The 22,439-nt window shown below is 36.6% G+C and overlaps 1 protein-coding gene across 2 annotated transcripts in view; it reads right to left on the minus strand.

Annotated features, from left to right (window-relative positions):
* Positions 1–691: 691 nt before the first annotated feature.
* The window catches only part of caln1 (calneuron 1), a 174,644-nt gene continuing 152,896 nt past the window's right edge, over positions 692–22,439 (minus strand). For both annotated transcript variants that reach the window (XM_087283872.1, XM_087283871.1), the window contains 2 exons: positions 13,171–13,327; positions 692–2,869 (listed from right to left, as the gene is read on the minus strand). In XM_087283872.1, coding sequence (XP_087139998.1) covers positions 2,742–2,869; positions 13,171–13,327 — 285 coding nt within the window. In that variant the 3' untranslated portion in view covers positions 692–2,741. The remainder of the gene's footprint in view (positions 2,870–13,170; positions 13,328–22,439) is intronic.

Below are 22,439 nucleotides of genomic sequence, written 5' to 3' on the forward strand. Positions count from 1 at the left end.
GAGATGATTCACGCTTTATGACATGGCGCATTATCCTACAGGAAGTATCCATGAAAAGATGCATACACTGTGGTCATAAAGGGATGGACATGGTCAGCAACAACACTCAGGTAGGCAGTTGTGTTGACACGATGCTCAATTGATACTAAGGGGCCCAAAGTGGGCCAAAAAAATACGAAAATAATATGCCAAGTAAATAATATGTAATACACCACCATCACCATGTCATTGAGTTGCTGCCATGTGGTTGGCTGATTAGAAATTTGCGTTAACAAGCAGTTGGACAGGTGTACCTAATAAAGTTACCGGTGAGTGTACATGATGTCATAAGGGCGTCACACACCGGATGCGCCGCTCAGCTCCGCGACATGGCGCGCACATGACTTTTGAAAGTATCGCACACCAGACGTGCACATTCGCATGCTATTTAAAATGAAACTAATCAGATGGCACTCTGTGGCGCAGCAGAAATATGATCAGGGTCCTGAGTTGTGGCTGGGAACCATGGACAGCCGCCAACAGCCGCCAACTTGCGGCGCCGGTGTGTGTACCCTAATAGAAACCTATGTTTAGAATTCTGAAATGCATGGCGCTGCATAGTGCGACGCTGTGGAACGGCACTTCTGATGTGCGACCAGCTTTACGCTGCATCCGAAACCGCATACTTCCATACTATATAGTATGCTAAAATCAGTATGCGATAAGTACCCAGATGACTTACTACTTTCGATGAGATTCTGAAGTGCACATCCCATGCACGCTGCTCTATCCCATGAATGGGAGTGAAGCAACGCAATTGACGCAGGTGGTGACAAAATGGCGGATGTAGTATGTCTGAATTCCATTCATACTTCTCACATTCATACTATATTAAACATACTTTTCTAACGGCCAAGTAGTACGTTTAAATTTAAATGCAGTATCTACTTAGTAGTAGGTGGTTTTGGACGCAGCCTTAGTGTTCTTCACTTTTTGGCACTTTTTTGTTTATTAGCAATGAATTCACATGACTTTTCAGGTTTCTTGTGATTGTTTTGATGATTTCTAATTTCTTATTTACCCAATAAAATATTTGAAGTTCGACAACTAGAAAGAAAAGTTATTTTTATTATAGTTCTTCATAATAATGTCACATGTTTTCCTAAATTGTGCAAGTGTTCAATGAATTGCTGTTAAAGAAACTACTTAAATAAGAAACATGATGTCAGCTACATCTTATTTTTGGTCAATGTCTTTTGTTTGATTTTAGATAGTATTACAATTAAAATAACATTTTCACCTTCTACACCACTACATTTACGATTCATAATAAAATACATAATCCTTTACATAATTTGAAATTTATTAAAGTATTTATTAATCGCTAAATATTTTGGTAACACTTAACAATAAGTTTGTATTAGTTAATGTTAGTTCATGCATTTATTAACATGAACATACAATGAACAACACATTTATTACAGTATTTGTTCATGTTAGTTAACATTAGTTAAAGAAAATACTGCTGTTTATTGGTAATTCACGTTAACTCATGGTGCATTAATGTTAACAAGCATGAATTTAGATGTTAAAAATGCATTAGTAAATGTTCATCTGTGATTAATAAATGTTGTACAAGTATTGTTTACTTTTAGTTCATGTTAGTAAATACATTAACTAATGAATCTTATTGTAAAGTGTGATCAGTATCTTTTAAGAGTGAAGTGTGAAATTTATACTGAGTAACAAGACAGAAATACTAATGAAAGTAATATTTTGACAGTTAGATTACATCACTTGGCAGACACATTTCTCCAAATTAACCTGCAAAAAAATATATATATATTATGAAGCATTCTAGGATGTTTTTTATTATTGTTTTTGAGTGATTTTGTTTGAATGTGTTTTTTGTGTAATGATGCTACTGCCCTATGTTAATTGCCCCCAGTGGGATTAATAAAAATGTTCAACTTAATAGAACCAATATATAATATAATATAATATAATATAATATAATATAATGTGCAAAACTTTCCTTTCTGTTGCATTGCTGTGCTCATTTACAAACCAATTTAGAAAAAAAAGCATTAGACATGGGAAGATCGCACAATCAAAGCGCAGAAACACATTCAGAATGATTAAAACTATGAGTCGGGCTTATAGATTTTTTGGAGCAGATGACTGTGGATTTAATTATGGACTACAACGAGCGCCCGTTCCTTCCTTTCTTCCTTCCCTGGCCTCCCACCAACCAAAGAGCCTGAAAAGCACTCTGACAAGAGCAGACATAAATAGTCTCCGGAGTGGATGCTGTAGCTCTCCCTCCACAAAGGTGTAATGAGTTGCCAATTACTTTTGCCTTCCTACATCGACAGCAGGCCCGAACCAAGCAGAAGCTCATCAGCGAATCCCTGCTGGAAAAAAAAGCATGGAGGAGATAGCCACGTCGTCTAAGAGGTGCTTATGAACTCCTGCGTGTTATTGCATTAGGGAACAGAGGTGGCACGAAAAGCAGAAAGTCAGCCCTTTAAAGTCCCTGCCTGAGAGATGAGACCCCGTGTAGAACATGCTGGCTTGGCTGGCCGTACGTTTCCTGTGTCACTTGGTCCGCATGAAAAAAGTAACGAGAGAACAGGAATAAAAAAAGAATAAAAAGCTCCTCTTTTTTCAGTAGTGAGGTGTTTGGTTTTTGTTTGTTAGTTTCCAGAAACTTCATGGACAGACATGCACATGCAGGCTCCGCCCTGCTCACAGTGGTGTCGCTACTCCATGCCGTTGCGCAGCATCTGATTGGCTGCGATGAGCATGACGCTGATGATGAAGGCCATGGCGAAGGCGCATATCAGACTCTTGCGCACACACGTCTGACGGTTCTTCTTTTTGGGATGAACTGCAACACAAAAGCAAAGAGGTTTAACCCTTAATTTGAGTTTAGAGTATATAGTATTTGGCCCTAATCAACTGTTCCCTTTTTTCAAAAATGGCTCTTTTCATTTTATTGAAACAAGATTTTGTGACTTTTCTTCAAAATCTGGACTTCATTTGGTTGTTCTGAAGGTATGTAAAAAAAAATAAAATTCTGGTATGTAAAAAAGTTTCTGGTATTTGGGGTCAAATTGAAAAATTGGAAAAATAAACTGAAATTAAAATAATTTACTCTTCCTTTCAAACATTTTTGAATTTCTTTCTTCAGTTGAACACAAAAAAAGATATTTCAATCCAGGCTCATTCTGATTGTGTACCCCTATATTTATTTCTGGAGAGCGCCACATACGTCCCAGGAGCTACAACTTTTTGCAGTTTTTGTTTTCGCAAAGCAGCTCAAACCCCGTCATCATGTCTCAAATCCACGCAGTGAGCTACTGGACAAACTGGTAACAGCGGAAAATTTATCCATGTTGAGGTAAGCAATCAGCTTAAAGGGAAGTTGTGAAAAGAAACGCCATCACACCGCCCTGAAGTGTTTGTTTTAAAGACGAAATGCAGCCGTACGTTCCTCTGGCTACATAATTCGCAACCTCCAGACATGTATATAGGGCTACATTTTCAGAATTAGAGGTTGAGATATTCTGAAGAATTCTGAAAACCTGTCACCATTGACTTCCATAATATTTGTTTAGTTCAGTTTTCTTCAAAATATGAGAAGAAGAAAGAAACTCATAAAGATTTGGAACCACTTGTGGATAAGTAAATAGTGAGTAAATATTAACTTCTGGGTCAACTTTCCGTTTTAAGCTTGTTTACACCAAAGGTGATGACTATAATGATAACAAATAGCTCAAAAGCGTCCAAACTTTAACAATAAAAATAATAATAATGGCATGGAGAAACACAATGGGCCCTTTCATATATCTGGTGCAGTAAGGCACAAGATGTGTTTGATGCAATTTGTTGTTATTTTTAGACCAGTGAAACCGTAATTTTCGTGTTTTGCGCCATGTTTTTTTAAATAGCAAATCCATTTGCACTACTTTGTGGACTCATGGGTGTTCTGGATTTGTCCACCTGTCGGGTTTTAGACCATATGGGGCATTAGAATAGGAAACTAAATTTTTTTACCACATTTTGTTATTATTCTTCAATTATTTATTTGCTGGAAATGAGAACTGAATTTAGAAATAGTTTTGAAACAAATCTTTGCACTATACCAACTAAATGCAATATGTAGGATAATGGATGACTTTAGTGCAGTGCATACAACACCATTTTACTTATTAGTGAAAGTAAAGGCATGACACAACTGACTCTTAAAGGGAATGTGAGATGAAACTCTGATTGGTATAATGCACGTTGTGCTCAAAACATGTAACTCATTAAGAGAATAAGCACAACCCTGTTAGACCATGTGTCACAGTGCAGACAGTATTTTTCCATCCTTAAAATAGCAAAAGTGGGTTCATACACACCCTTAATGCTTTTGCGCCAAACACTTTAGACTTTGCGCCCTAGATCATTTAAATAGAGCCCTATGGCCTCCAGAACATTTTTTTAGCTGATGAATCAGGATCTACCTTCAATGTGGCAGATAATAACTACTGTACTAGAATTTAAAAATCATTGAGTGAATTTACATGCCAAAATAAGTTGAGAACTAACAAACATCTGATTATTTCAGAAACCATGATTTAGCATTGCATGTAAAGGCATTTATCAGTGTTCTGGCAGTTTAATCATGTGCACATGTCTGATTGTGCATGTGAGGTGCTCGCAAAAACTATTTCCTTTCAATAATTATCTGTGAATTTAATCAAGACTAGCATCTCCCACCAGTCCTTACAGCGAACATCCATCCAGCTTAAGCAGGCAATATTGAGCGGTGGTAATATTTTGTTCACTCCGACGCTTTTTTTGTCTTAACTGCATCCTGCATACAGTATAATAAGCAACAACACTGTGCAATTGTTCAGATGCTAATATTGTTATCCTAATAGTTGCCATCCTCGGTGCCAACAGGGCTTTATTCCCTGAGAACTTCAGAAAAACAAGCCAGTGATTAGCATATATGCTAATCTGAATGCATTTTCTACTGATGTCTGAATGCGTAGGTGTCAATTTGCATTCCAGCCGACCACCTTTCATCTGTCAATCTGACCCATCTAAAGAAAGCAATGTTTCTTGAGCAGCTGCGAAGAGGAGATGAAGGTTCACCTGAGCACATGTGGCTCGTCCGGGGTGACAGTGGGGTCTGGGCTGAGAATAGAGTTAGTTATTAGGTGCTTCTGGAGCACACAGCGAGACAGATTGTGTGCCAGCCTCACCCCATGATATCATTTTCCGCTCCAGTCTTCCTTCCGGCACAGAGCACCAGTCAGCAAGTCCTGCCTCCTGCAGCCAATCTCTGGCCTGGTTATGCTGGGATAATAAGCAGACGTAGGTACTCTTTTGACTGAGTGTGTGTTGCTGAGGAGAACTTTCATTTTTGCCTCACTCCCGCCTTTTCAAATGGCAGAAGATAAAAGTCAAGATAAAATGTCTCACAGTGGGCTCAGCATGTTTTGAACTTTAAAAAGTCTCAGCACTGCAGCACATTTGTAAAAAGAAGTGTTTTGCATCTGCACTGTTGTGTACTTCAAATGCAGAATTATTAGTGTATTTATAAAACTGTACTTACAGACATTATTTATTCAAATGGCCAATTAGTATGAATAAAGTATGAGATTTTTATGTTTAATCGAAAGTTAAAATTTAAAGTATATTAACCATTAGTAGTATGTTTTAGTTATATTTTATACAGTACACTAATTGTGAGGCACTGATTATAAAACCAAAGCAAATATGAAGGTATTTGAATATATTTTGTATAATTTAAAGTTTACATACTTGTACATAAGCACTAATTTAAAACCCCATTATTGTAAGGCCCAATCTCAATTCTATTTTTGTACCCCTTCCACTTGGCTCTTGAAACAGAGTGTGAAGGGCTTTAAGATTTACCCCTAAGAAATGGGACAGCACTACAGCTCCAGCACACGTCAACATGTCATCAAGATCTCTTGCTTCATATGAGATCAACGATCGTGACAGCTAGTTATTCCAGTTGCATTATTTTTTGGTATTTATCTTCTGGAAATCACAGAAGGAAAAGATATGAAAGATATAAAAATAAGATCGTAACTGTACTGTACTGTACTGTGTATTTACAATGTGGCCATATTTATCTAATTTTATGTAAACACACTAAACAACATTAACATTATACCAGAAACTGTAAAAAGGCCCAGCCATTTCGACTTTTCTGACAGGGTATTGTAGCGTCATCGAGTGTCAGAATGTTGTGGGACAGCTGCACAGGAATTATGATTATGGATTATAGATTAGAAATAGTTTTTATTTTAGCTGTTTTTATTTTTTTTAAGCATTGAAAGTAAAACATGAATGTGGTTATGAATGTAATAATACATAAGCTTGTTAGTTGTAAAAATAAGTAACAATGTCAAAAAATACTCATTTGTGCATCTCTTTACTTCCGTGTGCAGCCATGCTGCTGTTGTAGGCGGTGTATTCTGGGAAATTTTCTTACCCTATGGTTTAAGTGTGGGCCTGAAAAATCTGTTTCAAGGGGTGTCTAGCCCTTCCCCTTAGCCCTACTCCTTCATGCTAAAGAGAATTGGGACACCCCTACCCCTTTATGTGAACGTGCAAAACGAGGGGTAGAGGGGTAAGGGGAAGGGCTAAGGAATAGAATTGGGATTAGGCCTAAATATGCGTTCACTGATAAATTAGTGATTAGAAATCACATTATTTTAGTTTAATGCATTAGGCATTTATTCTTTTAATTTTTTTATTTTCTTTTAATTAATTAGAAAAAAAAAAATATATATATATATATATATATATATATATATATATATATATATATATATATATATATATATATATATATATATATATATATATATATATATATATATATATATATATATATATATATATATATGTGTGTGTGTGTGTGTGTGTGTGTAGTTATGCTTAATACTATTTTAACTATAAAACATTTCCATTAAACCATAGTTAACATGAATTTTAAAGTTTTGTACTTTAAGTCTGTCATTTGTGCTTCACTATTGCTAAATTTACTCTGTTTACACTGTCATGTTGGCACAGAAGTCCTTCTGAAGTGTAGGCCTTGTTTATAGCTTATACTGAAAACAGAAGTAAACAGGTTTGAAATGTTTTGTTCTTGACTTCTTTCGACCACTTTTAGAAGTAGTTAAAAATGCATTTTTGTGCAATTTTCAAATTTCTCTAATAGATTTAATTACATCCACAACAAATTTGGTCAGTTTAATCTAAAGGCTTTTGCAATGTTAAATTCGTTGAAAAAATCTTTAGTGTCTGATTTGTCCCAAAACTGGCCTGTATACAGTGCTCAGCATATATAATTACACCCCTCACAAATCTATCTTTTAAATTATTGTTTTGATAGGAATTACAATATTAGATTTGTGCATATACATTAGATTAGATTAGTCAGGACTAAAGCCAAATCTGGAGCTTATCTAACAAAATAACTTATCACTGGCCCAAAAACTAGTGCATCCAAATGTATATGTTAGAGAAAATATGACAAATTTAAAAAAAAAGAGGAAAAATCAAAAGAAGCAACAAAAAAAAAAGAAAAAGTAAGAAAGAAAAATTTAGTTGAAAATTTGTAGGTTGTACTTTTTTCAATATTTTGCTTGATTTAAATTTTATTATCTTTCTATGTCTAAATATGTTTAGTCACTAAAATGTTATTTTATATATATGTTTAATGAATCTGTTTTGTTTAAATGCACCAAAATGCATTGCCTAAATTCACTGAGAAATGGATACAATTATTCATTTTCAAAATGGGGTGTACTCAATTATGCTGAGCAATATACTGCATGTCTACATACTAATATTTGGCTACATTCATAGCAAAATCTGCAGGTTAACACCTGCTGGCTACAGAACTTGTGGCACATATATATTCCTCCTATTTTTATCTGCAGAAATGCATATAGTGTTCACTGCTTTCCTAATGGGTTGCCGTGGCCCCATGTGCAAGTGCCCTTTTAGTGCTGCTTGCAGCTTTAATTTGGTTTCCATGCAGCATTACAATTTTAGTATAATATAATGTAATTTTGATCAGCCATAGAGAAGCTGCATAAAGATTAGGCTGTGTGTTAGATTGCCAAATGCTAAATCTGTTAGTCTTGTTAATCTTAACTGACTGTTTCCAGTACGCATCGTGTATTGTAGCTGTTGTGCTACAGAAACTGTAGTGTCTACTTGTGTCTCTGGACACATTAACATAGCCGCAGCGTGTGGTCTGTTGACAACACTAAAGCTCGGCCCAGGTGCTATCATAAATGATTCATGAAGACACGGAGGGCTCAACATAAGGTGTGGATGAGTGTTTTTTTAGCGCTGTGGACATCTGTTACTGCTGGTAGAACAGAGACTAACACTCTTGGCATATAGGATCTGCTTGACCCCAATGGTAAAAGTGTGCTAGGATGGATCATACACCAACATACTAAAACATTTAAACACTGAAATAACTCACTATGCCCACTAAGTAACTTCTGGGCATACATTAGACTCAACTACATATATATACATTCAACTACAACACAACAATGCATGATAAAAAACAACAGTTGCATTTACCTGTACCACAATAATCAGAGTAGTTTACATTCAGACTCACTGAAAAAAAATATTTAAAGGTGACTCCTTGAATTTACAACTTTTATTTTAAAGTTAAGTGGTTGTAAACAATTCATTTGGGCTGAATTTAAACAAACAAATTGAGTTGAACATTACTAAATTTAATTTGTTCATTTAAAATCAGTCTATATAAATTGTTGACATAATTTTTTCAGTGCTGTAAGCAGTGGTTTAAACCATTTGTAATCCATTGAACAAGTCCTATAAATGATGTCACACAAGAACAATGATCATAGGCTCTGTTTTAATGATCTAAGTACAAAGTCTAAAGTGGATAGTTCACCGAGTGCTATCCACTTTTGCAATTTTACTCTGTGAGCCAGGCGCATGGTTTAAAAGGGTTACCCTTATTCTCTTAAGGAGTTATGGGTAATTTGGGCATAACATGCATTAAACCAATAAAACCAGAATCTTATGTTCCAGTTTCTCATTAATTCTTCTGACGGTTTGTTTATTTGCAACAGTTTGTACATTCTGAATGTTTTATAAGGGAAAACAGACCTTTTAGATCACTCAAAGCATCAAACAGGCTTCATTTAAAAACAAATTTTCTTAAGTTTCACATGATAATTATGAGTTTGTCTCAATGCGAAGCAGCATATGCAAGAGCGAGCTCTGCTGACCCTATAGATGTGGTGATGACACCCACTCGTGCTGTATCTGCAGATGAGCTACCCACACAAAACTCAAACCAGCATCTCGAATTCACCAAATAAGCCTCTAAAAATGGCACCTCATGTCAAGTGGCTGTGAATGTCACATTTTGTAAAAGAGCATCAAAGGAATAGTTCACCCTAAAATCATTTGCTCTTAATTTACTTACCCTCGGGCCATCTAAAATGAATATCCATTGCTCCTGATGATACACTGAGGTCTTATGAAGTGAAATGATCGGTCTTCATTAGATCTCAGTGCATCTTAAGGAGCCCAGGGCACCTACGCATTCGTACAAACACTGTTTTTAAAATTAGCTGCCTATGTTTGGCTGATTATAATGATTCAGATGCTATACTATCTTATTAGATATTCCATGTGTTTTACATCATCTTCATATATCATAATTTACAATACTGAGGAGATCAAAATATTTCCTAATTTTCAAGGTAACTCACTTTCCACATTCAAAATTCCTCACACAGTTTTAGGATGGTGAGCTGTTCTACAGTGACTGAAACCCTCCAACAGTTGTTCAAATGAAGGCTAAATAGAGACCCTTTTCGTCATAGCAAGAGAAGTCACCCATTCTGAGGGCTCTATATTTGTCCATGCGCAAAGCGGAAAGCGCAGGGCGCAAACGCTTTCAGGGCGTGTCAGAATTCACTTTTGCTATTTTAAGGACGGGAAAATCTACTTTGCGAAGTGGTGCATGGTCTAAATGGGTTGAGTTTATTTTCTTAATGAGTTATAAGTGTGTTTTGAGAATAAACCAATCAGAGTCTCATCCCCTATTCCCTTTAAGAGCCAGTTGCTTCGCACCATAAGCACATTTGCTATTTACATTACATAAGTAAGTGTAAGAGGAAAAACTGAGCATTTCACTAGCAAGAAAACAGTTAAAGGCAGAGCATCTACATCGCGAGAATGAGAGATAAGACATCTCATAATTCACTTTTACTTTCGCCCTATCATGGATAGGGAAACCTTGTATGCACAGACATCAATTAGCCTATAAATAATTAATTTCGCTTGTTAAGCGCAAAGATTTGTTTCAAAACTATTTCTAAATTTAGTTCTAATTTCCAGCAAATGAATAAATGAACAATAATAACGAAGTGTGGTCAAAAACCTGAGTTATATTCTAATACACATGCTATGCCCCATATGGTCTAAAACCTGATAGGTGTACAAATCTAAGCTTGTTTTTAATTAAACAAATATAAATATGGATATAATAAATAATACTGCTAATAATAATAACATTATACAAAAGCAAATTGAATGAACTGAAAAAGCCTCCCGAGATGAAGAAGGATTCAAGGCAGTGGTTTTTAAATTGATGTAGGCTAGAAAATAATATGTTTTGTAATATTTTTTATCCTTTATATTTATATCCTTTATATATCCTTAATATTTTAATTCTTTTTCATATGTAAAGATATTTGGGTATTGCTCTACATCTTGTGTGTATTAAGCAGTGTGTAAGCGAGGCACACTCTGCACTGGACTTTAGACCAGCTTTGTTCTGGTCTAAAGAAGAGACTATTACAGTTTTTCAAAATAGCAACGCGTCAAAACACGCCTGCTTTTTGAGACCAGAACGCCTATGAGTGCACATATGAGCGCAAATGCAATTGCTATTTAAACAGCTAAAATGTCAAAATGTCAAAACGACTCTTGCGGCGAACTGAAACTAGCAAATAACAATTGCGTCGCGCCTTGCGCCACATTGCGACGGGTGTATGATAGGGCCCTGAATCTATATCTAATTTCTAGAATATTGCCTTTTTACAAGTTCAGTTACTCATTCAAGCCACCTCAAAATGTTGGCCATCCACAAAAAGACAAATGCAAAAGTGCACAATTACAATGCTAAGAATCTAAATGGTAAATAAGTATAACACTCCTGTAGAAATTGATCATTAGTTCAGTGTCAAACTAGGTAAAGATCTGTTCATCAAACAGTGTCTGAACATTGAAGAGAATTTGGACTGAAAGCCATGCCTTTTAAAATGCTACATGACAAAGTGCTTGTAAAAGTTAATCAAAAGCTTCTTCAACATTCATAAACAAAGGTTGGAGCCAGCTCCAAGACCTGACCTCAAATTGCACTGTACAAACCTCCTAAAAGTTTCATTTTTTAATGTCTTGTACACGACACAGAATAACTAAGTAACTAAGTAATAACTCTACCAAGGACCAGGTTGCAGGCGGAAGCGGCAATGGGAAACTATACCTAAGTTGGCAACTTCTGGGTTTTGGAGACTGAGGGTTGGGGGTATTGGAATGATGGGAGTTTTCCGGGAGAAATAACAAAACGGCAGAGTGGTGGGAGATACGGGTGTGAAATACAGGAGACTCGCAGGAAAAATGGGAGTGTTGATAGGTATAGTCTACATCGAGCACAACAGAGTAAAAGTTGTACTTTATTAATGTCTACTACACCAAGTCTCAACCCATTCCACTTGTGGTGTAAGTCCCTCCCACTTGGAGGTCTCTGGGCTGCAGCGATATTTACTTGGGACAATTAGGCCCTTGTTACACAGAAAACGCTAAAGTAGCTCCTTCAAGCTGAAAACAAACATTAGAATAATAAAATGGCAGCCCAGAGTCCTGATCCAAACCTAATTGAACATCTCTGGACAATCCATTGGGGGGTTGAGGTATATCAAAGAAACTCTACAACCAGAGAACAACGGAAAAGACTGAAGAAGAGCAAGAAAGGCAAAAGTGCCTAGTGATGTGTGTGTGAAAGGTTTCAGATGTAATCTTTCTAATCATTAACTTTGCAATCATTGCTGTTTGCTAAATTGAGTTGGTCTTGTAATTTAATTTTTAACAATATTGTGCTTTAGAATATTTGTAACTTGTGACAACTTGAAATATATGGTGCCAGATCAGTCTCAAAAATATTACATTTACAAAATATATTTCATCCTTCCACAACAGAAGTCACATTTTCAACATTCAATGCACAAATTCAAAACACAATTCAAAAGTACACAAATCCAATTTGTGAATTCAAAACAACTCATAAATATGTTAATTCAATTCGTAAATTCATAAATACACAAATCCAATTTGTGAATTCAAAACACAATACATGAATATGCAAATTAAACTCGTAAATTCAAAACGCGATTGAAAAATAACCAAATCCAGTTCATGAATTCAAAACATTATTCACAAATACACAAATTTATTTTGTGAATTCAAAACACAATTCATACATATGCAAATCCAATTTGTAAATTTAAAACGCGATTCAAAAATAACCAAATCCAGTTTGTGAATTCAAAACACAATTCACAAATACACAAACCAAATTTGTTAATTCAAAATGCGCTTCACAAATACACAATTCAAATTCGTCAATTCAAAATGTGATTCTTAATACAAAAATCCAAATAATTTGGCAAAAATATTTATGATTTTTACTAGTGAATTCACAGATTGTGTGTTGAATTTATGAATTGTGTTTTGAAATTACAAACTGTATTTTGTAAATGTGAGTTGTGCTGTGCATTCATAAATTTATTTTGTAAATGTAATATTTTTTAAGACTCTGGCTCCGTACAAATAGTACTGCGCTCTCACCTTGTAAAACTGTAAACTGTATTTTAACTGAATTTAAACAGTTAAATTATGCAGTATGACTGGGTAGTCAAGGAGTTTGAGACCTTTCAAGATGGGTTAAATAGGATTCATGAACTCCATATATCAGAAACTTCCATATATGATGACATCATAACCCAGTGTACTCTAAAATAACTCCAGCATCACTGACACACACTGGCACACACACGCTAAAGTAAAGGAAGCAGTGCTGACGCTCACCTCCCTCAAACTCTGTCTGACAGTTGCCGGAGTTCTCGTTCAGACTCTCCTCCTCATTGATGATGATGTTCTCGATGTCCTTCATCGTCAGGTGGTCTCGGAAGGCATGGAAAAGGATGTGCTTCAGCTCCTCCAGTGTTATTCGCTGCATGTCAAACTGCAGACACAAATCACACAGCAGGAGTTACTCAACCAAACTCAAACTCAGAACAAAATGCATTTGTGTTTCAGTTTTGCTCAATTAAATTTGTATATTAACTGCTGTTTCATTGCATAATTTTATTGTATTGTTCTGTTTTTTTTTTTTTTAACATAGAATCTATTGAGTTTTCGATCAACTTTGAATTCCAAAACCTCAGGGATCTTGATGATGTTTATTTTGGTTTGGGTTTTTTTAATGAACCATGTTCACTTTTCAAATGCTACATTAAAATTCATTTTGCAGTTCGATGCTTAGATATAAACAGCAGAGAAAAAAATCAATACAGTCTTTGTAACTGAGGAGAAAAAGTGCATTGATCAGTCTGAAGAGTTTCGCATGGCATTTAATAAGAGGACATAACACAATTAACTGCAAGAAACTCGAAGGACATCTGAGGAAAACTGTCATGAGGACCGTAACTCATGTTCACTATTGAAAGTTGATTTTTATTACTCGTATCCAGAGGGCGTTTATGAGCTCCATCCCTTTAATTACCCGAGCCCACAAGATCGATTTTTCAGGAGAATGTAAATGAAACTGTGGCGCAGCGGCTTAATGCCTTATTTGCAAAGCTGTCGGGTTAGAGAACAAACAGTCATTAGGTACAGTGCGGTTGCAGTCGGTTACATGTTAATATGCCACTAAATCATTCAGCGTTCTCTAATCAAACAGTACAGTGAATACTGTAGCAATCTGATTCATATACTTATAGATAAAGATACAAATGTGATCAAATTAAACACAGAATTTTTTGAAGTCAAACTTCACTCAAAAATGTGGATTAATGGTAATGTTGTTAATAATGCTGATAGTGTTTATTTTTTAGATATTAGCATACAGTATTTTTACTGTATTTTAACTTAAACTAGCATTTAATTATTTACAGTTTATTCTTTTAAAGTTTTTCTCAGATCACAGATCAGAATTCAAATTCTCAAAACTACCGATTTAATCTTCACATCGTTATAACATTATTAAAAAAGCAGTTTCTCATTTCTTTGAACAAGTTGCAAATGCTTTGGTACATCCCATCTTCCCATTCTTCTTTTTTTAAAAGGAGTGACAACAATGCTTGTAATATATGATAATAATAATGACAGTAACAAGAAAGGACAACAGTAATAATAACTGACAACAACAATAATTCTACTCACATTTGAAGTCTGCATCCTTCGGAGGATGCAGCCCCTAAAAATTAGACAGCTAATGAGTGAACTGTACTCAAATGGCCTTCACAGTCACCAGATCTCAATCCAACAGAGCACCTTTGGGATGTGATGTAAGAGGAGATTCACATCATGGATGTGCAGCTGACAAATCTGCAGCAACTGCATGATGCTATCATGTCAATATGGACCAAAATCTCTGAAGAATATTTCCAGTACCTTGTGGAATATATGCCACAAAGGATTAAGGCAATTCTGAAGGCAAAAGAGGGTCCAACCCAGTACTAGTAAGGACACCCTAATAAAGTGGCCGGTAAGTTTATACAAGGACAAGAGTTGTAATGTGAATGAGAATTATATGTTAAAACTCTGCCAATATGCTGACTCGGATTTTATGAACCACTATAAACCACAGTTTAATTGAAAATCTTCCTTAATGTTCTACTACAGAACAAAATGTCTCCTAAATCTTGGATAGCCTGAGGATCAGCAGATTAACAGCAGATTTTCATTTTTGGATGAACTATCTCCTAAAGTAAGAAAAACGAGTAGCTCAGATTTTCACTTTTCATTAAAACATTCATAAGCACAGTGATGAAATACAGAATGGAAAGCTCCAGCTTTGCAACAGGAAGCTCTCACTAAGGTTCTGCGGCTCTGGAGAAAGACACTTGACAGGATGTGCTGCTTTTGAGGCTCATGCGGAGAGACAGCAGGATATTACAATAGCTGGCAAGCTAATAAATCTGACAAGCCATTAAGTATTACAGCCTCAGTATGCTCACCTCCACACTAACGTGTCATTTCAGTCCATTTTAGCAAGCCAGTAAGAAGTGCAAAATACTTTGCAACTCAGGTTTCAAGATGTAGTAAAGATGTGGAATAGGCACATAAATCAGTTTATGTTTGTGTCTAAACCTGAGAATGAGGAAGCTGACCATAGTGAGAAAATATTATATTGCAAAAATATGTTCATAAATGTTGGATAGAATGTAGTAGAAAGTGTTGTTATTAGCGATATCTGTGGCTGTTAAACGAACTGCAGCCAGCGGCTTATGGTTTATTCTGAACATGGTTATTCTGAATCAGGCCTATTTGATAAGACAAAAAAGAAGTTGGGAATTTAGACTATAAAAAATTAATAATTTACTTTTCTAAGATTTAAGAAATCTCAGATACTTTGATGCATTCACATGTGAATAATACAAACAGAGTGTATAAACACAGAGACATTTGCCTGCACACTATGGAGTGAGAATGCAGGAAAAGCTCATTCCTTCGTTTCTCTCCTGCACTGCCTTCCCTTCACCCACACTCCTCACCCAACTCACAAAGAATGAATCAAAGTATTAATGTTCGATATTAATGCAAGTGGCTTTATCCATCATGTTTGATATCACTTGAAATGCCTCAATGCAACTGGTACAACGGTATCATTCCCTCACAAATGGACATAATCAAAATAATAGATTTATAACTTCTGGTATCTATTGACCTACTGCTAAGGGTGTGCCCCTATCTAGAGGGCTTCTATTTAAATTACCATTTAGAGAACAAATGATTTGTTGTCTATAGGTAGTAACATATGGGATTTAACATGTCACTAAATGCAAATGTCTATCTTTGTTTCACACACCCCTTCCTGTTTAAGAAAAAGTGTCAAGAAGTATGGAACAATTCTGTAAACAGATTAGCTTGTACAGTACAGTATAGAGCTCTCACACACTATACTATGCATATTATTGAAGGTCAGATATGCATCGTTTGATCTTGGATGTATCTGAAAATTTGCTGTCTTGCATTGCATTATAAATTGACTGAACAATTTGGCATAATACGCATTTACCTGAATAGTAAATTGCTATTTTAAGATTGTTCTAATTCACCGGTGTCAAAATTAGTTCCTGGAGGGCCGCAGCTCTGTACAATTTAGTTCCAATCCTAATTAAACACACCTGATCAAACTAATTCAGTCATTAGGACAGTGCAAAAGCTCAAACACACAATGAACCTTCATCCACCAGTAGACACCATCGTTGGAATAACTGGCTGGACCTTACACTTTACTTTAAAAAAAGTGAGTAAACCTGTAGTAATTGGAGGTGTTAAAAAGGATTGTTCATCCCGAAATGAAAATTGTCAATATTTACTCACCCATTACTTGTTCCAAACATGTTTCACTTTCTTTATTAAGTTCCAAACCTGTAACCTAATAGTTAATAGTAACAGGTTTACAGCTTTCTTCACAATATGAAAAAAGAAACACAAAATGTTTGAAACCACCTGAGGCGGAGTAAGTGCTGAGTAAATTTTCATTTTTAGATAATAATAGGTAACAGTGCTCCATAATATCATTGTGCCTGCTACAGTCATGGTAAAGCAAAGGTCCTTGATTATTATGCCAGAATGAGAGTATAGTTCCTAGCCATATTGACCTAGAAAATAGAAACTTTTAATTTTCTGTCAGTCTTAGTACACAATATAAAAACAGAAAAGTTTAGCTTTAAATTGGAAAATTATTCAAACTCTTCCTTTGATCAATTTTGAGCGATATGCAAATGGTCTAATCAGATTCAGGAGTTTATGCTAAGCTAAGATAAGATTGTTCCTGTCAGATCTGGAGATCAGCTGGATGCATTCAAAACTGCTCAAACTCAACTTGTAACGATCGTCATTAGAATTTTCCTTATTATTATATGAGTGACGTCTGATTGGGTTACTACTGTCAGCTGATACAACGTTATTTAGAGTGCCTTGGATGGGTTTCTCGCTCTCTCTCTCATTCATTCCTTATCACGCAGTCAGCATGCAGGTGATTCCGGGTCACTGAGAGGTCATGCTGACGGAGTGTGTGTGTGTGTGTGTGTGTTGAGAGCGCACTGCGTACTTGTTGCTTTGAGTCCGTTTTTTGTAGCTCAATATGTGTTTTCGTGCTGCGTGGTCTTGCTCTGAGGTAGTGGCAGTGTTCTTTGAAGTTGGTCACGACATCGAAAGTGCGAGTATGTTTTTGATGCGGACGTTGAAGCGGCAACATTTATGAATGGAAGAGTTTATGGTTTTGGAGGAGGTTGTATTTGCGATGCATGGTGAACGTATTATGCGCTCGGGTTTGTTTGTGGAGTGAGGCGCGGGTTTATTTTGTTTTTTGGCGCTCGAGTTGCCTATTTGTTTTGGGTTTTTTCTTTCCTTTTGTTTGAATGTTTGATCACTATCGTGATCGGAATTTGTGTTGCAGTTTTCTGGGCCCAGTAGCATCGACGGGTGATCGGGTAAGCAAATGTTACTTTTTTGATTTATATTGTTTTGTTTAACTTGTAAATGTGTATGTATGTCCAGAAGATTAAATTGAGATGGTAGAGTAACCATATGAATGTGCATTGAGTTCACGATTGCTTCAACGTGCACAAATGGAAAATCTACTTTAGCGTATACGAATTGAGAGACATTTCAAGTGCATTGATTACCTGTTTACTTCAGCGTGCACAAATGGAAAATCTACTTTAGCGTATACGAACTGAGAGACATTTCAAGTGCATTGATTACCCGATTACTTCAGCATGCACAAATGGAAAATCTACCTTAGCGTATACGAACTGAGAGACATTTCAGAGTGCATTAATTACCCGATTACTTCAGCGTGCACAAATGGAAAATCTACTTTAGCGTATACGAACTGAGAGTCATTTAAGAGTGCATTAATTACCCGATTGCTTCAACGTGCACAAATGGAAAATCTACTTTAGCGTATACGAACTAAGAGACATATCAAGTGCATTGAATGTGCAATTGATTTAGCGTGCACAAATGGAATATGTACTATGTGTAAAGTGTACAACTGAGTTCTATAAGTTCTTGAATGTGTGATTGATTTGATTTGAACTTGAATTATTATGTTTGTGGGAATTTGATTAATATTGATTGTTGTATATTTAGAAGTGGTTTATTTGATTTATTTCTTTATGGTTGGTTGATGTATCACCCGTTGATGGTTTTGTTTGTAAAAGGTAATTAATAGGTATTGTGCCTGGGCCTGGAAATTTAAGTTTGTTTGGTTTATGGATTTACTTACAATGTGTTGAAGTTAAAGTTTGTTCTTTTTGTTTTCTTCTTTATTAATTCATTGATCTGTTGTATGATTGAATATCTGATTTGGTTTTATTAAATCATGCATCTGTTGAAACTTAAATTTTCATTTAATTGAATTATTTAAGAAACTGTAGTGGGGTCTTTCAACCCCTGGCGCCCAACCCACTTTATTAGCCAAATACCGCTACAGATTTGGCGCCCAACGTGGGGCCCTGAGATATGCTAAATATTTAGTGGTTTTTGTAATTTTTGCTTAATAATGGAAGCTGAAAACTTTCTTATTAATTTTCCTGATGCAGCAGAAGGTAGTTGTGAGGGCCCATCTCATAACAGTCCTGTTACTCCACAGATTGACCGATCATTATTAGATGAGGACACTGGGATGGAACAGCCATTTATTGGGGCTCCGATCCTCTCCTCTGAAAGTCGGACAGACGATTTAGCAGTTTTAGTCCAGGCAATTGATTCTCTTAAAAGTGTATTTGTAGATACAGTAGACCGGCAGAAAAAATGGCTTCAGGACAGTACTGAACTTTGTACTCATGAAGTTCCTAAGAAAACATTAACTGTGGTTGAAAAAGTACATTCTGAATTTTTAGACGTTCTTTCTGACCGTATGAAAGAGTTTACTAAACATACAATTGAAGCTATACAGTGGAACTCGAAACAGACACACAATGAATTTAAGGCAATGTTTGATGAGGCTAACTCTTCAATGTTTTCTTCCTTTAAGAGAGCTTTGGAAGAATCTAGGGTAGGAGAAAAAACATTACAGGAAGAAGTATGCAGCTTGAGGAAGGAGCTACTTGCCATGCAAACTTCGCTTGATTCCTTTATGCAGCAGAGGATCTCACTTGACACTAAAGTAGATGAAAAGGTTCTCGTTTCTGGGTCTCAGGTATGTTCAAATACATCTTCACATGTAGACTCTAGTGAGTCCATTAGTCAACCTGCTCTTTCAAATTTGACTTGTGGGCGTATTCCGCCTATTAAAATGGTATTTCCTACATTTGGAGGAGTAAATGATGAGTCTGATCCTGTTATTTATTTGGAGAGATGTAATGACTTCTTAGCTCTAAGACCAATGTCAAACAGTGAGATACTTGCCACCATGCGTAGTGTTCTGCATGCCTCAGCCCGAGATTGGTGGGAGACAGTAAGATTTAAAATTAATTCTTGGGAAAGTTTTCAGAAGGCTTTTTTAGCGGTTTTCCTCCCAGAGGATTATCAGGATGTGCTCGAAGAAAAAGTGCGTAATCGACTGCAAGGGACAAATGAAAGTGTTCCAGACTTTGCTTTTTCATTTCAAGCTTTATTTAAACGCTGGAAAAAAGAAGCTACTGATACTGAAGTTTTAAAAGCTCTTTTAAAAGCGATGAATCCTTGTTATGCTAGTCAACTTCGTGGCCGTGCACAGACTGTAGAGGAACTGGTGAGATTAGGAACACAATTAGAGAGAGATTATGATCATCAAATAAAGTACAATCAGTTACAGTTACCTAAGAGTTCTTTTCTTGACCAGCATTTATCTAAAAAATCAAAAGGGGTAGAGGTAAAATCTAACTTACCTCCAGAACAAAGTTTGACTAGTTTGCTTTGTTGGCGATGTCATGAAAATCATTCCCCAGGTTCTTGTTCCAAGTTTAAGGCTGTCCTGAGTGGAAAGCAAACTGGTGGACAATTTCAAGGAACTAAAGAGTTCCAACCTCAAAATCAGCAACGAGGTATGCTGTCTGCTTATGATACTCAGCGCTTTGTAAAAAAAGATGTGTCATCTGGTAGGAAGCTGGATAAGAGAGATGGTATTAAAATTCTTCGTCAGTTGGTTATCCCCATGATGGTTCGGAACTGTAGTGGTAAAGCACTTGTTGATACAGGAGCTACTTATACATTGCTCAACGTCGATTTATGGAATAAGATAAAAGAACCCAATGAGCGACTAGATGTATGGCATGAGGGACCACTTTATCTAGCTAATGGCGATGCTACTGTTCCTCTTGGCCAAAAAGTACTGGACTTCTATTTGCAGGATTTGCATTTCCAAGTTCCAACTGTAGTTCTGCCAGCTCAGAACCTTGTGTATTCAATGGTTTTGGGTTTAGATTTTATCGCACTGACTGGGTTGCAACTGAACATTAAAGATCAACTGTACAGTTTTTCAGATGATCCACAAGGTCGGGTTTTCCCTTTCCAACCGCCTATTACACCAGGGGACTCTTGGAAGTGTTGTAAACCACCTGGTAACTATAATCCATCTGCTTCTTTGTATTCTGCTATACCTCCTGTTCAGTTCGTATGTACAGCAAACGAATATGTGGATAAGAGTGATGTGGGAGAGTCTGGTTCTGTATTGATGGAGCTTTTGCAAAGTAAAATCAAGGAGAGCAATCTTTCAGAACGTGAGTCTCATGTTCTGTTTACTCTTTTGTATGACCATCCTGACGTTTGTACTCCTAATTTGGGTAGAACCCATCTTGTCCAGCATAAGATTGCGGTTTCAACAGATGTTGTTGTAGCTCAAAAACCATACAGACTACCCATACACAAAAAGGAGATTGTAAAGGAACAAATTGATGATATGCTCAATCAAGATATCATCCAGCCATCTCATTCACCCTGGGCATCTCCTATTGTGTTAGTTCCTAAAAAAGATGGAGGGCAGAGATTTTGTGTTGATTATCGTAAACTGAATGCAGTCAGTGAAAGCGACGCATTTCCTCTTCCCACAGTGAATGAGATCTTGGAGTCCCTTTCTGGGTCAGGGATATTTAGTACTCTGGATTTAAATAGTGGATATTGGCAGGTGTCCATGCATCCAGATAGTATGGCCAAGACCGCTTTCGTCTCACCTTTTGGCCTATATGAGTTTAAGGTGTTACCTTTTGGCCTGAAAAATGCACCGGCCACATTTCAAAGGCTTATGAATAGAGTCTTGGCTGACTATCTGGGGCAGTGTTGTTTAGTGTATCTAGATGACATAGTTGTCTATTCGGCTAACTTTCACCAACATGTCCTAGACCTCCAGAAAGTTTTGAGATGTTTGCAGAGAGCAGGACTAACTCTCAAACTTTCAAAGTGTCATTTCTGTTTAACAGAGATCAAGTTTCTTGGCCATATTGTGACTACTGATGGTGTAAAGGCAGACCCTGCTAAAACCGAAGCTATTCAGAATTTTCCAGTCCCAACAAATTTAAAGGAACTCCAACGATTTCTGGGAATGAGTGGGTGGTACCATAGGTACGTTCAAAATTTTTCAGATATTGCCGAACCACTTAATGCTCTAAAGAAGAAAGGAGTTCGTTTTCAGTGGACAGCTGAGTGCCAGGTAGCGTTTGACTGCCTCAAAAGGCATCTTTCCTCACCACCTGTACTTGGACACCCAAATCATGCCCATACATTTGTAGTTTATACTGATGCCAGTTCAACCGGCTTAGGTGCTGTTCTTGCTCAACGACCCTCCACTTTTGGTGCATCTGAGGAGGTGTTGGCGTATGCTAGCCGTACTCTGACATCAGCAGAGAAAAACTATTCTACAACTGAGCGGGAGTGTTTAGCAGTGGTTTGGGCTGTAGAACGGTGGCGACATTATTTGGAGGGAAAATCCTTCATTGTAGTCACTGATCATGCCTCTCTTCTTTGGGTGTTCAACACTACAAAAACAAATTCCCGACTGATTCGCTGGGCTTTGAGACTACAGGAGTTTGAGTTTATTCTTGAGTATCGTAAGGGGAAGCTTAATAGCGCCCCAGACGCTTTGTCTCGGATTGACGTTCCTGATTCTTTTCCAATGGTAGCTTCCTATGTTCCTAAGCAAA

The sequence above is a fragment of the Danio rerio genome, chromosome 15 (genome assembly GCF_052040795.2).
Source record: "Danio rerio strain M-AB ecotype USA chromosome 15, GRCz13ab, whole genome shotgun sequence".
Lineage (NCBI taxonomy): Eukaryota > Metazoa > Chordata > Actinopteri > Cypriniformes > Danionidae > Danio > Danio rerio.